Raw genomic sequence first — 16,805 nt, 5'->3', positions numbered from 1 at the left:
TACTATGCATCTTTTCGGACGCACTGAACCGTAATTACCGCGTCACTTCCTGAGAGCCTGCTTGCCTGTTGGCGAGACGCAACCATTGAAACCGGTGCTAATCTCATGTGACCAAACGAGGAGTTTCATACTAATGTTAGGGACATACTAAAAACACAACTCACATATTGTTTTAGCGTATTAAATAGCAGGTTAGCATAGAATTTCAGACGCAAACAAAGATTTTGTAACCACGCTAGTAGCTCTGTGAGGCTGACAGTGGTGGTTTGAGATAAATGCCAACATAGACATGATAACACGCTCACAAGGACAATGGTAACATGCTGATGTTTAGCAGGTATAATGTTTCCCATGTTCAAACGTCTCAGTTTAGCCTGTTAGCTGGCTAACAGTTGTGTAACAGACCGCTGTCGATGCGTGATCCGTACGGATCGGTCCTCCTCACGGTTCGGCACGCATGTGAACCGGCGATTAATTACACAGTTTAAGGTTAACAATCACAGTGTGAAATAAAGTTCTACTGACGATCGTTCAGTAAATTATGCCATCAGGACATCGGCATTCATGCTTTACTTGTCGCCGATCTCTGATAACGGTATTGCGTAAATAACGTAATCATGATGTGTTCACATGTGATCTCGTAAAATGTAGTGTTTGTGAGAAACTTGAATAAATCCAGTTGTTTGCAGGAGATACATGAATAGATAAATCAATAAGGAGCAACATAAATAGATATTAGAGATGAACTATGACCTGTTTACACTAGCTCCAAGCAGCTTATAATACATCATTAAAACTACTAATGACAAGATTGTATTTTTATGGATTAAAACCAATCTTTTATGTCCTAATCATTTAAATTAAACACTATGGATGACTATAACAAAGTAAATTTTTGATGGTTTACACTGACTTCTGAGCGGTTGAAATGATTTTTGGGACGGATGGGGCCTTGTAGACCAGCTGCTACAATCAAACAACAAAGGGATCTGTATCTGCCAATATGGATCATCAATGATCAACAATTAGTATCGGTATTTGATCCCTTTTTTTATTTTGTGCCGATCCGATCCGTGAGTTTTATGATCTGTTGCACCACTAATTGTAAACATTAAGGGGTCACCAAAGTGGTTACACTCCATCCTGACGGAATACATCAGTAGAACACATCCTCTGGTGACCATGAGTGTCTTTGCAAAAAGAGTGGGACTATCCATCCAAAATATGTTGAGATATTTCACAGGAGACGTGAAAATGACCATCTGGTGGATTCATCCTCTGGGGACCATGAATGTCTGTGCAAAGTTTTATGGAGATTCTTCCAATAGTTCCAATGTGCACATTTCACTCTGTACTGGACTGGTGGACCAAACAACGGATCAACATCCCCATCACTCGAGCTAAACTACCTCAACTGTTTTGACAGCACTTCTGAGGTAAATAGATTTTTAATTGGCCAATAGTAATTTGTTCAAATGTGTTTACAGCCAGTTTTTGTCATTTGAATGTATTAGTAGTAACGTTTTGCTACATATTTGCAAGTAATTCATGTTTTATCAAAAAACAGATCAGTATATATCTAGCTATCAGTTATTAGGAGGAATAATTATAGTGCTCATTGAATTATTTGTAAAATATTTCCACACTGTTCTCTATATTCTCTACTGCACTTTTAATTCCTTTGATGCATTTGGGGCCACTTACAACCTTTCACTGCACTGTGTATTACTTGTCTATTCCATTTGTATTTAACTTCATTTCATTTAGTCTCGTTTTTAATTAAAAATGTATTTCATTGTGGTTCTAATTGCTTATTGTTTGTAAATGTCATTCCAATGCTTTTGATTGCCACTTACAGAAATTGAATTTGTGTTTGAAATGTGCTGTATAAATAAAGCTGCCTTTTATTGCCTACAATGTCGCAAAAGGTTTGAGGTTCTTTGTTACTGATTTTGTAATACCAAGTGAACGGGCGATTGCAATGCACGAGTTAAGAAGCCGTTTCAAACCACAGTCGATTTTCTCAGTTCGCTGCAACAGGATGAGCCTCGAGCTGCAGTTACATTTTCCCAACTAACATTAGGCAAATATTTAAAACCTGCCGACACATCCAGACTCCCAAGCAGAGATGACTTTAGCATCGTGTTGCATACTCTTGACAAACAAAAGGAAATAATGGTTCCATTTCAGAAAGAGGCAAATAATTATATAACCATGCACAGGGGAAACGAAGTGAAGGAGAATGGTGAGCTATCCTGCTCATTACGGTTATTTCAGCAGCTATGCGCGTTTAAATAACTGATCAACCTGTACTTCTCTCCATGCTGGGGCGGGGGGGGGGGGGGCACAGAGAGGAAACTACATCAACTGTCAAAGCTGCATAGAGATAAGTTCTGTTGTGAGGCTTTTCTCTGAAAGAAAATAGAGAATAGTCTCAAAGTGGATATTTTTCATCTTTTCTAGCCAATTAAAAACAGATTCAGCTCAATGGCTGCTGCGGCTGCCCATTGGCTGGACCGTCTCCGACGTCATCAGGCTGTGGTCAGGGGGAAACGTTTTTAAAAAAAGTCTGGATTTTTCCTGGTGAGGTTGCGCGTGCCATGTATATTTGAGCTGCATATTTTCATCTTATTGAAACGACTACTTTATCTTGAAATCAACACATTTTGGTCAATCTGATAAGAAATTTCATTTGCCACAAACATTGCATTTGTCTGCACACAACTGATCTCTAACTTCACACACAGTCTACTGCTTGTTGCACATTAGATTCAGGTTTGAATAAACACTCTGAAGCTGCCCAAAATAAGGGCCTTGCTCCACATTTTAGCAGTCAACAGTACGATGAGGTCTGCTGGCGAGTTACAGAGGAAAAGGAACAGGGCCTGTCAACTGAGCAGGACACGCATGAGGCGATTAGCAAAGAGCTCGTATCTCGTCGGGGCGCGGAGCTTCCTCTTTAAGGTCACAGCTGAGTGAAGAACCATTTTCTTTTAACATCCCAACAGGCTAGCGGGGAGGATGACACCCGGCCACCTGCTAAGCCAATGGGAGAAGCTGAACGCAGTGAAAAATAGTCCGCGATCCCCCGAACGGCAGGCTGAAATATCTGTGTTAACATTATGCTATTTATAGGGTTCATTCTAGGTTTAGAAACCAGAGCGACACTGGTATCCAATCTAAGGCCCGGTACAGTACAACGTTACCAATCTGAGCCCTGCAGCAGTGGAGGCCAGTCAAACTAGTGTCGATTTCAAACTGCGGAACTATTTTCCAAATGGCAAAAAAATTTATAAAAAACAACACATACACCCACTAACACTAGACGTATGTCGCTGTGACTTTCATAACCTACACTTTGAGCATGCATATACAAAAGTAAATTCCTCAAATTTATATTAAAGGATAAGTCTGGCGACACCAACAACAAATACGATTCTACTAACTAGCATTGTGTAGCTAAAGCTTGATCCATCTTATCCCTCTGTGCAATCGATAAAAACACATCAGTGAGCCACACTGATGCACTGTTACACGTGCTCCATCATTATGACAAACCTGGGCACTGCGGCTTCTATTAACTTTACTCCCCACACACCGTCCGGCAACTGTAAATACTCACTAGAGCTCCACATCCACAACTGGAAATAGGCCCCAACTCTCCAATAAAATGCGCCGTTTACTCCTGTTTGAGTAACGTTTGCTGATTTGTTAAGCTTTAAGCTAAGTTTTACTGTACATTTAAGACCTGTTGGAGAGCTTTACATCGTCTGCAGGTACAAATGAGCAGCGGGACTATAAGTATCACAGACGGTGTGTGGAAGTTGGAAAGTATTGAGAGACGAACACATTATTTTGTTTGCTTAAAAAGTGGAAAAACTCTTTAGTGGAATGTGATTATATATTCTTTGCCAGGTAGTGTTATCAGACAAATTAGTTTCAATAAAGTTAATATCACAATTTTCACAATTCTTCGTATTTAACGTGTTAATAATGTCTTAGTCTGGCAGGACTCTTGAAACAAACACTGGTCCTAAGGGTTGAACAAACAAGATATTTAATGATTATGAAGATTTTATGACTGTTTTGAAAACATCACGAATCATGAATATACTATTAGAAAAAGAAAAAATATTGAAAAGTAGAAGAATGTGGATATAAAAGTACAAAGTTTGGCATTATTACATGTTGAATTATTCACTATGAAATCATGAAAGAAACAGCATCATAAGAAATATAATGTTCTTGTCTCTTCATGTCATTTGCTGTTTTGACACCATGGCTCATTGTTACTGGCCTTCTTTTGGCCAAACCTGTTCCAGTGAAGCGGAACAGGTTTACACATCAGACGCAAACACGTGACGGCTCACTATTATTACCTCACATATGTTCTCTGAACGCATTGAGGCGACTACATGCTCACTTCACGGTACGCCACCAGCTCAGACACGTAGTGCAGCGTACACATACACCTTTGGGTTGAAACACTTTCCTCGGCGGACGGCAGGCGGCCACGTGTTAGAGCCCGGTGACTCAACTTCATCTTACCATAAGGGCATGATGATGGTGACTGACAGATGCAGAGGTGGGAGGGAGGCGGGCAAGACAAGTGACAAGCTAGAACAGGATCACAGCTCCTTTGAAGGCGGCTGGGCAGGCACACACACACACACACACACACACACACACACACAGCCCACTAGAACAGGGAAGTGACTCAACACCCAGAGGACTTCAAATTACTTTTCTACAACTTAATTCTCCTTTTCTTTTCTTTTTTTTTCAGCCCACGCAAAAACTCTTATGCTGCTACCACAGTTTAACTCTCAACTGGACCAAAATGTGTGACAGTGATGTGGAGTCCGACAAACCCCGGCTTGAGGAGTGTGCTGCAATGTGCATCGTGTGGAGGAGGAGGGGGAGGAAACGGCAGAACGACTCTCGTATTTCAAACGCAGGAGCGAATGAGTAGAGTTGCAGAACAGGAAGAGAAACGACAGAGCGAGATCCCACAAGAGGAGGTTGTAATCATTATTCAAGGCAGAAATCAGTGTGAGGGAAGTGCAGGTACACATTGCATAACTTAGAGAGGATGGCATCACCCAATAATCACAAGCAGCAACGTCACACGCCCTCCTCCGCAGGATCGCTTTGGCGACTGAGAAACAAAAACACTTCGTCCCACAATCGAATCAATCAAATAATACAAATGACTTGATGTCTACGGGATGGACAGAGCCTCAGTGGCGCTCGTGTGCAGAGTGCAGCACAGATGAAGAGGCGGATTGGTTTGTGGATGTGGTGCAGATGGTCTTTGATACCACTGAAAGCTATCTAACATTGGATACTGTATCTTGATGGTGCAACGACATGCACTGCTGGGTTGTTTAACCAGAATACGTTGCACAATAGCCCTCCCTCTCCTGAAAGGAGTGCCAAATGGACAATTTCCCAGCCAAGACCAACCTCGAATGCTCTTGGGGATTTATTTGACGTGCTTTGATCAATAATGCTTCCTAATTGAACTACACTTTAATATTTCAAAGTCTGACGAAGCAGGAAAGTCTCTGAAACGTTTTTAAAAAGGAGCGGGATCAATAAATGAAACGCGCTCCTGTGACGAGGCCCTTCCTCCCCAGACACTGCCTCGCCTGTTGGTCAGCACCTTTGAGAATCACTAGCGAGGTCATCCCCCTCTTTAAAAACACGTCGATTGCTCGTGAGGACAATGTGTCCTTCCTGAAAGTGAATGGACTGTGCTTTATAAATTGGGGTGTGCGAGTGCACAGGACACAATCATCAAACACCACAAGCTGTAACAGCACAAACATTCTTGATGCACCCACACACAAAGAGAGAAAGAAAGAAAGAAAGAGAAAGAAAGAAAGAAAGAAAGAAAGAAAGAAAGAAAGAAAGAAAGAAAGAAAGAAAGAAAGAAAGAAAGAAAGAAAGAAAGAAAGAAAGAAAGAAAGAAAGAAAGAAAGAAAGAAAGAAAGAAAGAAAGAAAGAAAGAAAGAAAGAAAGAAAGAAAGAAAGAAAGAAAGAAAGAAAGAAAGAAAGAAAGAAAGAAAGAAAGAAAGAAAGAAAGAAAGAAAGAAAGAAAGAGAGACCTGTGACTTCCTCCACTACATCAGAACCATCTATTTCACAATCAGTGATAAACTGCCTTGTAAATTGAGGTGCTTGTAGTTCCCAACAGTAAATTTGCAATTCCTGTGCTGAGGTAACAAATAAAGCTCCAAATGAAAGGGGTGAATAAGAGGTCAGCCGTCTCCTGTCTGCAGCACACACTGCTTTGTGGTAAAAGACGGTCCAGATGTGGCGGGCTAAGCTAATTTCCCAACATCTCAGAGAGGGATCAGAAACCCTGACGCCGCTCAGCGGGGTTTTACCGTCAAAAGCACGTAAAGGCACCGACACAAAGCCGGGAAGCCCGGACTGTGTTCACCTGTCTTTACTTACAGCTAGGCAACATTTTATGCGATTTTCTGTAACTATACGAATCATAAAACCCAAGAATCTATACCATCAAGAAGGTCAAATTGAACCCCCCCCCCAATGAGGCAAGAGTGCACGAACCTGAGCCATCCTAAAGAGAAACAAATGAGAGCGCTTAGCTTTGAGTTTGAAAGGATGTCGCCATGTATACAAAAGCCGAGAACCAAGGCCAAAACATCTCACCTCTTTTCCACTCCTATCTACAGAAGCAATGAGGCAAGACGGGCCGCTAAACAGCTAACAGACACATCTCGGATGTTTTTAGAAACCACTCATCCATCCAAGATATCTGGAGGCCGTTGAAACCGTTCCAGGATTGTCACGTGTGAGCCAAAACATGTCACATCGTCCTCCTCCTACGGACTCCTCGGAGCAGCGCGATGACGGTGATTCCGCCTTGTCGTGTCCAAACTGTGTTTGTGACGCACAGCGGAGATCTGTATTTGTGGACATGTGGATTTAGGTTAATGATCCTGCTGGTAATGAGACACAAAACATTGCGTGCCGGTGGGGGCGAGGTAAGCGTACAAACAGCTCTGAAACGGACGCCACCCTGGAACAAAACACAAGGTGTGCGGGTTGCAATCAGAGGGGAAAGAGACGTTTAGCAGCCTGCAACGGCATGTACTAAAATACTAAACAAACCAATGCAAATTCCATGCAGTTTCTTCCCCTTTTTCTTTGGCTCGTGGATGAGCAGCTATAGTGCATAACCCTCAGAAGGCAAAAAAATAAAGAGGGGGGGGGGGGGGTATTCCCTCCCTCCCTCCGGCATGCATCTGTAATGCGATGTGCACAAGGCAGGCAGGAAGTTCACAGCTAAGAGCGAAAGAGATGTTATCTTGTGGCAAGACGTTGCTCTGTTTCCATGAAGTCATCACAGGCCCCCGGGTAGAGTGGCTTGCTGCAACAAAAGGGCTACTGTTTGACTGGCACAATGTGCCGCTCTGCTCGGCAGCTTGGCCACACATGCAAATGACAGGCCGGGAGGGAAAGGTGTGGCGATGCCAGGTGGTCGGGGCCCCAACACAAAAACACTTATTGATCACCAGCTCAGTGTAAGGGGGGGAGGAGGGGGGGAGGGAGAACTGCTGTGTGAGCTGCTGCTCAAGAGAGACTTTATCCTCACCTGAAAGCCACCTGCTTCAAAAGTAACTTAACTTGCACTGATACTATTTGGACAGTAGAGGTTTACTTCTTTTGCGATCTTTATCACTGGAAACATGTTAATTGACTCGACATTATTCGACTTCTCTCTGTTATCTCGTAATTTGAAACGGAAACTATACGCCATGTGTAGGGAACAACTGTTGAAAGTGAAAACAGGTTGTACAAGAGGATCCGTTTCACTCTCACAGCCACATCCTCTTCCACTCCAGTGGCCTGCCTGCTCTGCACTTCCTGATCCCCATGCATGACAGCCAGGGATGTCACATCACCATGTCAACACCTTGGAGGGGAGGGGGAGGGGGAGGGGGGGGCCTTTCATGATGCCAATTGCAGTTTCAAACGAGACCTGACAGGAGGCGACCTCAGGGGACGAGCTGAATTTAAATAACTCGGATGAATTAATTGATCTTAATAATAAGCCCCAGATGTGTCTCTAACTTTAACCGTTGTGATATGCAAGGAATGATTTAAACACAGGCGTGTGCATCAATCAATGTGCCACCAACATGTCCGACTGTGCATAAGAGGGAACAGGGTTCTCTTTTACGCGCACGATTCGCAGCAGCCTGAAATATAACGGCAGCAGTTGGATTTCCTGGCCAAACGAAATCGATACGCGCCGCGTGATATACGCAGCAGCTTTGACCCAAAATGAGGATGAATCAGACAACAGAGGGCTACTACTCACCGTTCGGTCCGTATCTCTCCACGTTGACTTTGACCTGCTCCAGAGTCAGCCCGGTGTTTTCGTTCACGCCGAAGTTGTCTAAAACTTCGGTCGCCGATTTAGTGTGCGCGTTTTCCATCTTGGCGGACTGGGCTTAGATGATCGACATCTACTGTGGAGGGTGGGTTGGGGTGAAACGGCAGTAATTTCCACCGATGCGCGTCGAGGCGGCTGAGAGTGTCTGTCGGTCCGCTCCGTCACCTGTTCCCCCACCTGAAGAAAAAACACTCCGGATCCGCGGCGCAGACGCTGTTGTCGCTCTGTGGCTGCTGCTGCTGCTGCTGCTACTTCATCTCCATCTGAAGGTGTGCGCTGACTGCGCCGGGGCGGACCGCCTCTTCGCTGTTGAGAACCCCCCCCCCCCGCGCTCCCATTGGCTGCGCCGTACCTGTGCCTCGTGCGGCCACTTCAAACATCTGCCTTTTTAAACCACTGGTTTACGCGGCTCCGTCGTGTTTGTGCTGTCACGTGACGTCGTTTTATTTGCTCCCTGTGGAGAAAAAAATATCTCCTCGGTTGTAGACGTCAACTCATCCGCGCCCCTGGAGCTGAAAGGGGTCGGGGGGGGGGGACGACGACGACGACGAAGACAAAGTGCCTTGCTCAAGGACACTGTTAACACAATGGGTGTCAAGCACCCAGACTACTGCTGTTGATGTGAGAGCGGTGCAGCGACAGGATAGTTTGAGTGTGAGTTTGGGAAGCAGCCCTGCGGCCAGCTGCCAAAGGATTAGTTTAAATCAATTAGGCCAGTTTCAGTTGTGCTCTCAGACTACAGACCGAATAAGACAGACTTATTTTAAGCTTACAGAGACAGCAATCAGTCGTCCTTAGAGCTGACAAAAACTGAGTGAAAGCACTGGGTTTAATTGGCGCTTCGTTGTAGAGTTTGCAAAGAAAATGTTTTCCTTAAGATGTGTGATCACTGCAATGTATGTATTTTTGAATTTATGTGATTCGCACATCACCAAATTTGTCCATGCATCGTTTAGCCGTGCGCTCAAGAGATAAGAGTAATAGCTTACTTGGGATGTTTGAAAATAAAAATAAGTTCCTGAAATGTACCTGAGATAGTTTTATTACTTATGCTTTTATTTGACTCATTTACATGGATGCAGCGCTTTTACGAACAGGAAAATAGAATGAATACAATGAGCATACGTGTAAAAACAAAATAAATGTAAGGCAAACACGCTCAGACGGTGATGTTGTCCTGTCGCTGGTGGAATGAGCTGCACGATAGCAGCCAAACAGAATGTGTATCAAACTCTGACAGCTGGGTTCTCCGTCCTTGCAGTCTTGCCCAGACTTTTCTCTCAAGGAGACATGAACACCCTTCTCGGGTCCATCGTGGGCCGTCCTGGTATTGAGAGACAGCCTCCGAGTCCAAAGAACCAAGGTTGGATACCACTGCTTCAGAGGATGTCGGGCCTGAACCCAGGAAGTCCAGTGACTTTACACTACAGCTTACATCAAGACCCAGGAAGTGATTGTTAACTGTAGGAATTACAGGTACGTTCACATGTGTACGGTTATGTGTGTAACATATTAAAACAAGCTAAAATATTGTCATTACTTCATGGTTTACATCCAAAAAATAGTCCCATTACAATTAAATGTCCTGAATTAAAAAGTGTCCTCATAGTGAGTATAACTACAGACAGTATAAGATGTACTTAACGTATCAAAAGTAAAAGTATATACTCGAAAATGGAAGCTGTGGTGATTATTAAAAATATTGCCAATGCATAAGTGGTAGAAGTAGCAGCAGTAGTAGTAGTAGTAACTTGAACCTGCTTTTTTTTAAAGGGGATTTAAAATTGTATTTTATAAATTTACCATATCTTTACTGTAAATTCTTAACCTGAAAATAACCTAAATACAGCAGTCAGATCAATGTACTGGAGTAGCATGAAATTGAAATACTCAACTAAGGTAGAAATAGCTAAAAAATGTACATCAGTGTAGTACTTGAGTAAATTAAAGTATTTTAAATAGAAAACATAAACATTCATCCGTGGCCAAGTAATGGCATAAAAAATAGAAAATGGCTACAGACAACACATTTCAGCAACATTCTAATACCAAATTTGTGTTTGGAGTGTGTTCCTTTTTAAAATGGCTTCTTCCCCCCCCCCCCCCCCCCCCAGGAGCTCCATGGGACAGTAAAACAGCTCAGTCATCACATAGATGCACAATACTCTCTCCGCACCTCCTGTTCATCGATGACAACTCAACAGCTTTCAGAGTGACACCAGTCGCATTCAACTGCCCAAGGCTGTTTCACATTTGAATCCCTTCAACTTCCTGGAAAACTGTCACTGCACGGAAAACGGTAAAGGTGACCTCATGCGACATGAACGGTAGGTGTGCACCTAAACTTCCAACCAATAAATCCGTCACACATTTGTGATCCCGCCCTCTGCGCCTATGATCCAATTAAACTCCTTCTCTCCCTCTGTCTAATATCCTATTGGTTTAAACTTTTGAATGATACTTTACTTTGTGTCTTGGCTGCTTGTGTAGCTGCACCCTCACCCTCATAACATGATGGTTCCCAAAGCCTGCCTCAAACTATTATAGAGCTGTATTGTTCATTTATTAAACTATTTAGAATGCTCTATGCGTGTGAAGCCCCATGTGGAGTTGGCTCTCAGGGGGGAAATCAGCAGTTCAAGTGGTAGTAGTCTAATGAATTTACTCAGTCATCCTTGACTTGGAACAAACTGAAAGCAAGTAGGGAACCAGTTTTCCAGATTTCTCTTCCGTCGCTTTATCCTGAGTGTGAGGTTACTGCGGCACAATCTCCCCACAGTGTGCACGCGCTGAAATGGGTCTACTGTTGGAGATCACGGGCGCTGGACTGCGACCTCGTTGGTGCACAAAATATAAAAGGAACAAGGTGCTCCAATTCTGTCCTCGCTCACAGCTGGCCTCTTCTCTCACAGTGAAGAAGAAAAAAAGTATATTTATATCTGGAGCTTACGTAACTTCCAGAACTGCAGTCTGGAGGATGGTAGCTGGTCTACATGAAGTACTTGGATGCTAAGTGCCCACAAGTCACTTGCTCTGGAGGTTCTGTCTTTGCCTTTGCGTCAATATTCAGATCCAAAAGATTTCTCTAGTTTGTAAAAATGTGACCTCACAGCAGCTATTCGTGTCCCAGCAGCAGACACTCACACTCACTAGGCTACAACCACAGGTTCCACCGATTCTCCTCGCTGCCCCACGGTCAGTGACATTGTCGTCTTCAGTGTCTGTTCATGGTTTGGAAGCCCTCTCGCCAGCCCCTCAGTCGCGGTGACATACATTTTTGAGAGAACCCCTTCAATGCCAAAGCTCACATGAAAAAAGGAAATCCCCACCCCGACCCCCCACCCCTCTATGGCTCACTCCTTCTTTCCCCTCAGTGGCACACACTGGGGGACTGTGCTGGTCTCAGCGCCAGTCGCACAACATTTTCCACACCGAGCTGTCAGCCTTCCAATAGCATTTGCCTTCCCCCCTTTTTTGCTCGCAGCTCTCATTTGCATGAGGGAAATGAGCCGTGGGCTTCCAAGCATGATAACAAAACAAAAAAAAAAGACATTTCCCTCCACATTGCACGTGATGCGTCACAAACCTACTGCACCTCCATCGAAGACAAGACGTGATATTCTCTGCACACCCGTTTTTTTTGTTGTTTTTTTACATTTGATATGAAAGCAAGATTATTCAATGTTCTTTCTTCAGAGCTCGGTGCATTTAAAATCTCTCCGCTGCCTGTACAGGAGGCTGGAGTTTTGGGGACAAACAGCTGCTGCTGACATTGACTTTGAATCAAGGAGACGCGAGTCGAAAAAAACAAAACACAGTCTGGAGCAGCTGTACCTGACAAGCAGCCCAAGTGGCAAGTAAACCCCACCCGGCCGCCTGGCCATTAATAAACCCCTTTTCCACCTTTTCTCCTTCCCCTCTTCCCTTGTTCGGGGGCTCTGCACATCATTTCACAGTCTGGCGCGGCAGGATGCCACGCAGCCTGTCAGCCCCGGGAAGGGAAGGCAAATGTTTTATGTCAGGGGACAACTGTCTGCTGTCTCAATACCAACTCAATATTTTAAATACAGTTCTCAGATAGTGCTAGAAATAGCAGTAAAACGCGTTCGCTGTCCGGTATTAAAGAGGTATACCTTTTTAAGCATCAGAGATAATTAGAACAGTACATCTGTGTAATTTCCCCCATTTGAGATGCAGTGAAAGCTGGAGAAGGTTAGCCTTCATTCTTAGTACTGCCCTTGCAGGAAGCCGGAGAAAAATCTGACCTTGTGATCATCCGTGTGCTGCAGAAGACAGTAGAGAGAGTTTTATGCAGTTAAGGAGGTACTTTAATTACCTCAATGTCACACAAAGAATGTGATCAAACACCTTTAATTAGACACAATTGACAAGGCAAGTTGCCTCATTACTTGCAGCGGCGTGAAAAGAGACGTCAGGAGCAGTCGGAGTGTGTTGCGCTGAAAATACAGAGCTACAGTACTTCTAACCTTTCCATTTTCTTTTCGTGGATGTCTGCTTTCCATCGTAACGAGTGCCAGTCAGGAAGCTTAAGGCTCCATTTTGAGGATGTTTTCCGAGTGGGTGCTCCTCGTTTGCACCCAGCTCATTGGTCAGTGGTAGCTAATGATTTTTGTTTCTGGTCGGAACTAAAGTTTGTTTAGAGGGGAACTCCACCGAATTTACAAGTCAAAGGCTGTTTACAGGTGGAGGACTATTACCGTGTGTGTGAAAAGATGTGACGACTAGACTACAAAAATCCGGAGGTGTGGAGTTATGCTGTGTTCACACAAAGAGTGACAAGAGCAACAAAACAGACAAGAGTTGCTTGTCGGCGAGTAGCCGTTGAAGTGTTGATCAAGCGCTCTTTGACTTAGTTATGACGTTCAATATTACTGGGATCTAGCTAATGACATCTTCTTTTGATGGAACGGAACAGGGTGAAACAACGCTGGTTGGCGCTTCGTCTCGTCATTGGAGACCAGCTCAACTTACACAGCGACAAGTGTGACAGCAGCATATGAAAGTTAGTGAGCTCACCAGACCTCTGCAATAGCATAATGCCCTAAACGTATAGGGTTTGACCATTGACTGTCTTCGTGACACCACTGGTTTGAGGACTACTGTTTTGAAGCCTCGAATTGGCATTTTGGCCGTCGCCATCTTGTTTTTTTGCAACCAGTGACTGAAGTTACCATATTTGGACTGTGTAGGAGTGATGGGCGCCGTATACGGCTCTGTTAGCAGTAGCGACCTGTCAATCACAAGGTAGCCCTACCCTAAAGCATACCCTGCTTTATGGTCTATTTTACTCTAAATGGGACCATCATTTACAAATGAACATCATGCTGCTACATGAGTTTTGATCCTTTGTGTGAGAGGCTAAATCCTCTGAAAATGAGTGTTTGAGAATATTTTGTACAAAGTGTGACAGTGCAGCATGTGATGTGCTTATCCAAACGGGCAAATCAAACCTCTTAAAAGGATGCAAATAAATCCAGACGTAGGACGCCAAAGTTGTTCCCGGTTGCATCTTTGATCTTTTTTGCACTGTTCTCTTTTAATAGTTATTTTATTGTACCTTTACTTCGTTTATCTTGCTTTTATTGCCTTCTGAAGCACTTAACACTTGTTTTTAAAAGTGCAATATAAATAAACTGCCAAATTGTTATTATACTTTAAAGAGCTATACCTATTAAATTTCTGATGAACACTGTGGCTACAAGGGAATAAAATGGTAAATGCTAAAATATAGTGGAACAGTAGAGCAAGCCAAGAAGACTCATTAAGTGACTCAGTAATTTCAATTACACAGTATCACACAATATTTGTCTGTAGTCATTACATTAGCTAACGTTAGCCACCATAAGCTAATGGTCATACCAGACCAAGTAAGGCCACAGCAGCCCTGAGTATTCTGAATAAAACAAGGGTGTGTTTTATATGCCTATAAACTATTTATGTTTAAGACTACGAATGTTTCATTTCTTCTATCACAAGTCCACATAAACTGCCACTGCAAGGATACAACCCCTCTAATAGCTGTTTGAAACAAATACATCTGCTTTTGTTGAGTTTGCCTTTATATTCGTATCGTTTGGTGGCACCAGTGGGTTTCTGTCCGTCATTCTCTCTCCCTACAAAACTGCTCAAATAAACCCTTTGAATTAATCAGAGATGTTCTATTGATTAATGATATTCATGTGTGATGTGATTCAGCTGCACAACCTTTGACAGCCCACTTTCTACACTTGTCACTGTTCATTTTGCATTCTCCCTGAAGCCAACACTTCATTTCTGAATAGGCTAGCCAGGCTGCCTGCCACCCACCCTGCCACCCACACACACACACACACACACACACACACACACACACACACACACACACACACACACACACACACACACACACACACACACACACACACACACACACACACACACACACACACACACATCTGGGCAGGATGAGTCACAGTGTGATGACGGGGGTCACGCTGTCAATCAGTCCGTCTGTAATGGAACGCTGCATATGAAGCAATTACCCGAGTCACTGATGATGTGTGTTTGATAGGCACCAAATCCGTTTCTCCTCCTCCTTCAGCCATTGAGTGTTAAAAAAAACAAAGCTAGGTAAAAAAAACTCTTACTACTACAAAGTTCTGCTAGCTAACTTCACAACATGTCAGCCGAGCCCACTGACCAATCAAGCCGCACGTTAACGCTGACGTATTCGGCTAGGCCAGCGGGAAGCTCTGACACGTCAAAGAACACGCCCAACATGTCAAACTAAAAATCTGATTGGTTGAAGACTATGACAATCAACAATATCGTCCCCATTCACTTAATAAACTACAAAGGGATTCACTTGTAATTCTGCAGGCCTCGGGCAGATTTGTTTTTAATAGAGACAGCATCTGATATCTACTTAAAATAAGCTCTGCTGGAAGCAGAGCAACTGAGGAAGACAGTAGCTATGCAATGAGATAATAAGATAATGGGAAAAAAAACATTAAAAAAATTATTAAATTATATAATAGTTATAACTTTGTGATTCTGTCTAGGCCAGCAGAGAAGGCTTGACGGCCCACCACTGCCATATACATTATATACCGGAATCATAGTTCCTTTTTAAGTTTTAAACTATTTGTTGCTGCAATAAAAAGGTTTACACTTGAATTGTAATTCCTGTTAGTTTTGAAGATTTTTTTCTTGATATTCTACTAATATATAAATACAACACATTTACATTCATTTATTCGTTACATTTCGTTTTACATAGTTAAAAGAAAGCAAGGTTTAGGTCAAGCCGGATGTTGCCTTACACATGAAAGAATGATCCCGGGCACTTCCACATGTTGCTGATTGAACTCTTCTCATCCTAGTCGAAGCCTTCACTGAGTACATGACGTTACAGAAATGGCTGAGCAGCTTTTATGCCACAAAGAAGCAGAGCTTTGAATTCATCCTGGTGAGGACAAATGGGAGAGTGGCTGTGTGCATACTAAGTACATTAACATTGAAATGCACTTGATTTTTTCGAGCACTAAACCATCACTGAAAAAACCTTTTCGATCAGTTTGAATACAACATCGTAGAGCGTAACAATAGATCGAGAAGCAGGACAAAGAGGATCACAAAGACAAAATGTTGAACTGTCCTCGGGGAAAGGCACAATGCTGAATAATAAATGTTGGTGCTATTCTTCTGTTCAGGTGTGATGGATTGAAATTTAGCATTCAGGGTTTGTTCTTCTAGCTCGTCTCAGGCCTCCTAATGCTATTAATAGCAGTGATGATCACCCTCCGAAGGCTCCGTCTACCTCCTCGGCGTTTGTGTGAGACCGCTGCTTTGAGAGGTCATCTACACCAATTAACTGCAGCGAGAAACGCTGTCAACAAAGTGCAGAGGGTTCACAACTTTGGGCTTTGACACCACACTACAGCTGCCGCTGTAAATATCCAGACGGAGCCGTGATTATCGCATTCACCAGGGGGTCTTCGGAAGGTGTCATTGTTTCTGTATCAGGAATATTCAAAGTCAAAAATGGAGAAGATCCCCACTTCTTGTTTTAGTTATAATAATTAATTGCAATAATAATCCTTTCTGTGATGTCACTTCTGCAGCAGTGTTTGTCCCCTGCCTCTTCTGATCATTTCCCCATACTGATCGTCACCAAGGACAGACTGGGCCATTAAAGAGGATCAAGCTGCAGGTAGTCCCCCCCCCCCCCCCCCAAGGGCTTTTATGTAAATTAACAATGAACACGCTTCTCCACATCACAACAGACAAAGCACAACAACAACGGAGGCCGTCGCTTCCTGTCGGACGGCTCCAATTACCAATCAGTGACCTGGGAAATAGACGACGCTTCGAT

At 43.5% G+C, this 16,805-nt stretch overlaps 1 protein-coding gene across 1 annotated transcript in view; it reads right to left on the bottom strand.

The window, feature by feature from the left end:
* The window catches only part of atp2a3 (ATPase sarcoplasmic/endoplasmic reticulum Ca2+ transporting 3), a 43,150-nt gene extending 34,374 nt beyond the window's left edge, over positions 1–8,776 (bottom strand). Inside the window, exon 1 of the mRNA XM_076101318.1 lies at positions 8,357–8,776. Within this exon, the coding sequence (XP_075957433.1) occupies positions 8,357–8,474 (118 nt within the window). The 5' untranslated portion in view covers positions 8,475–8,776. The remainder of the gene's footprint in view (positions 1–8,356) is intronic.
* Positions 8,777–16,805: the final 8,029 nt, after the last annotated feature.

Source organism: Anarhichas minor, unplaced genomic scaffold (genome assembly GCF_050575085.1).
Source record: "Anarhichas minor isolate MPS153535 unplaced genomic scaffold, ASM5057508v1 ptg000027l, whole genome shotgun sequence".
In the NCBI taxonomy this organism is placed as follows: domain Eukaryota; kingdom Metazoa; phylum Chordata; class Actinopteri; order Perciformes; family Anarhichadidae; genus Anarhichas; species Anarhichas minor.
The sequence above is the reverse complement of the archived record's forward strand: the minus strand, read 5'-3'. Positions and strand labels throughout refer to the sequence as shown.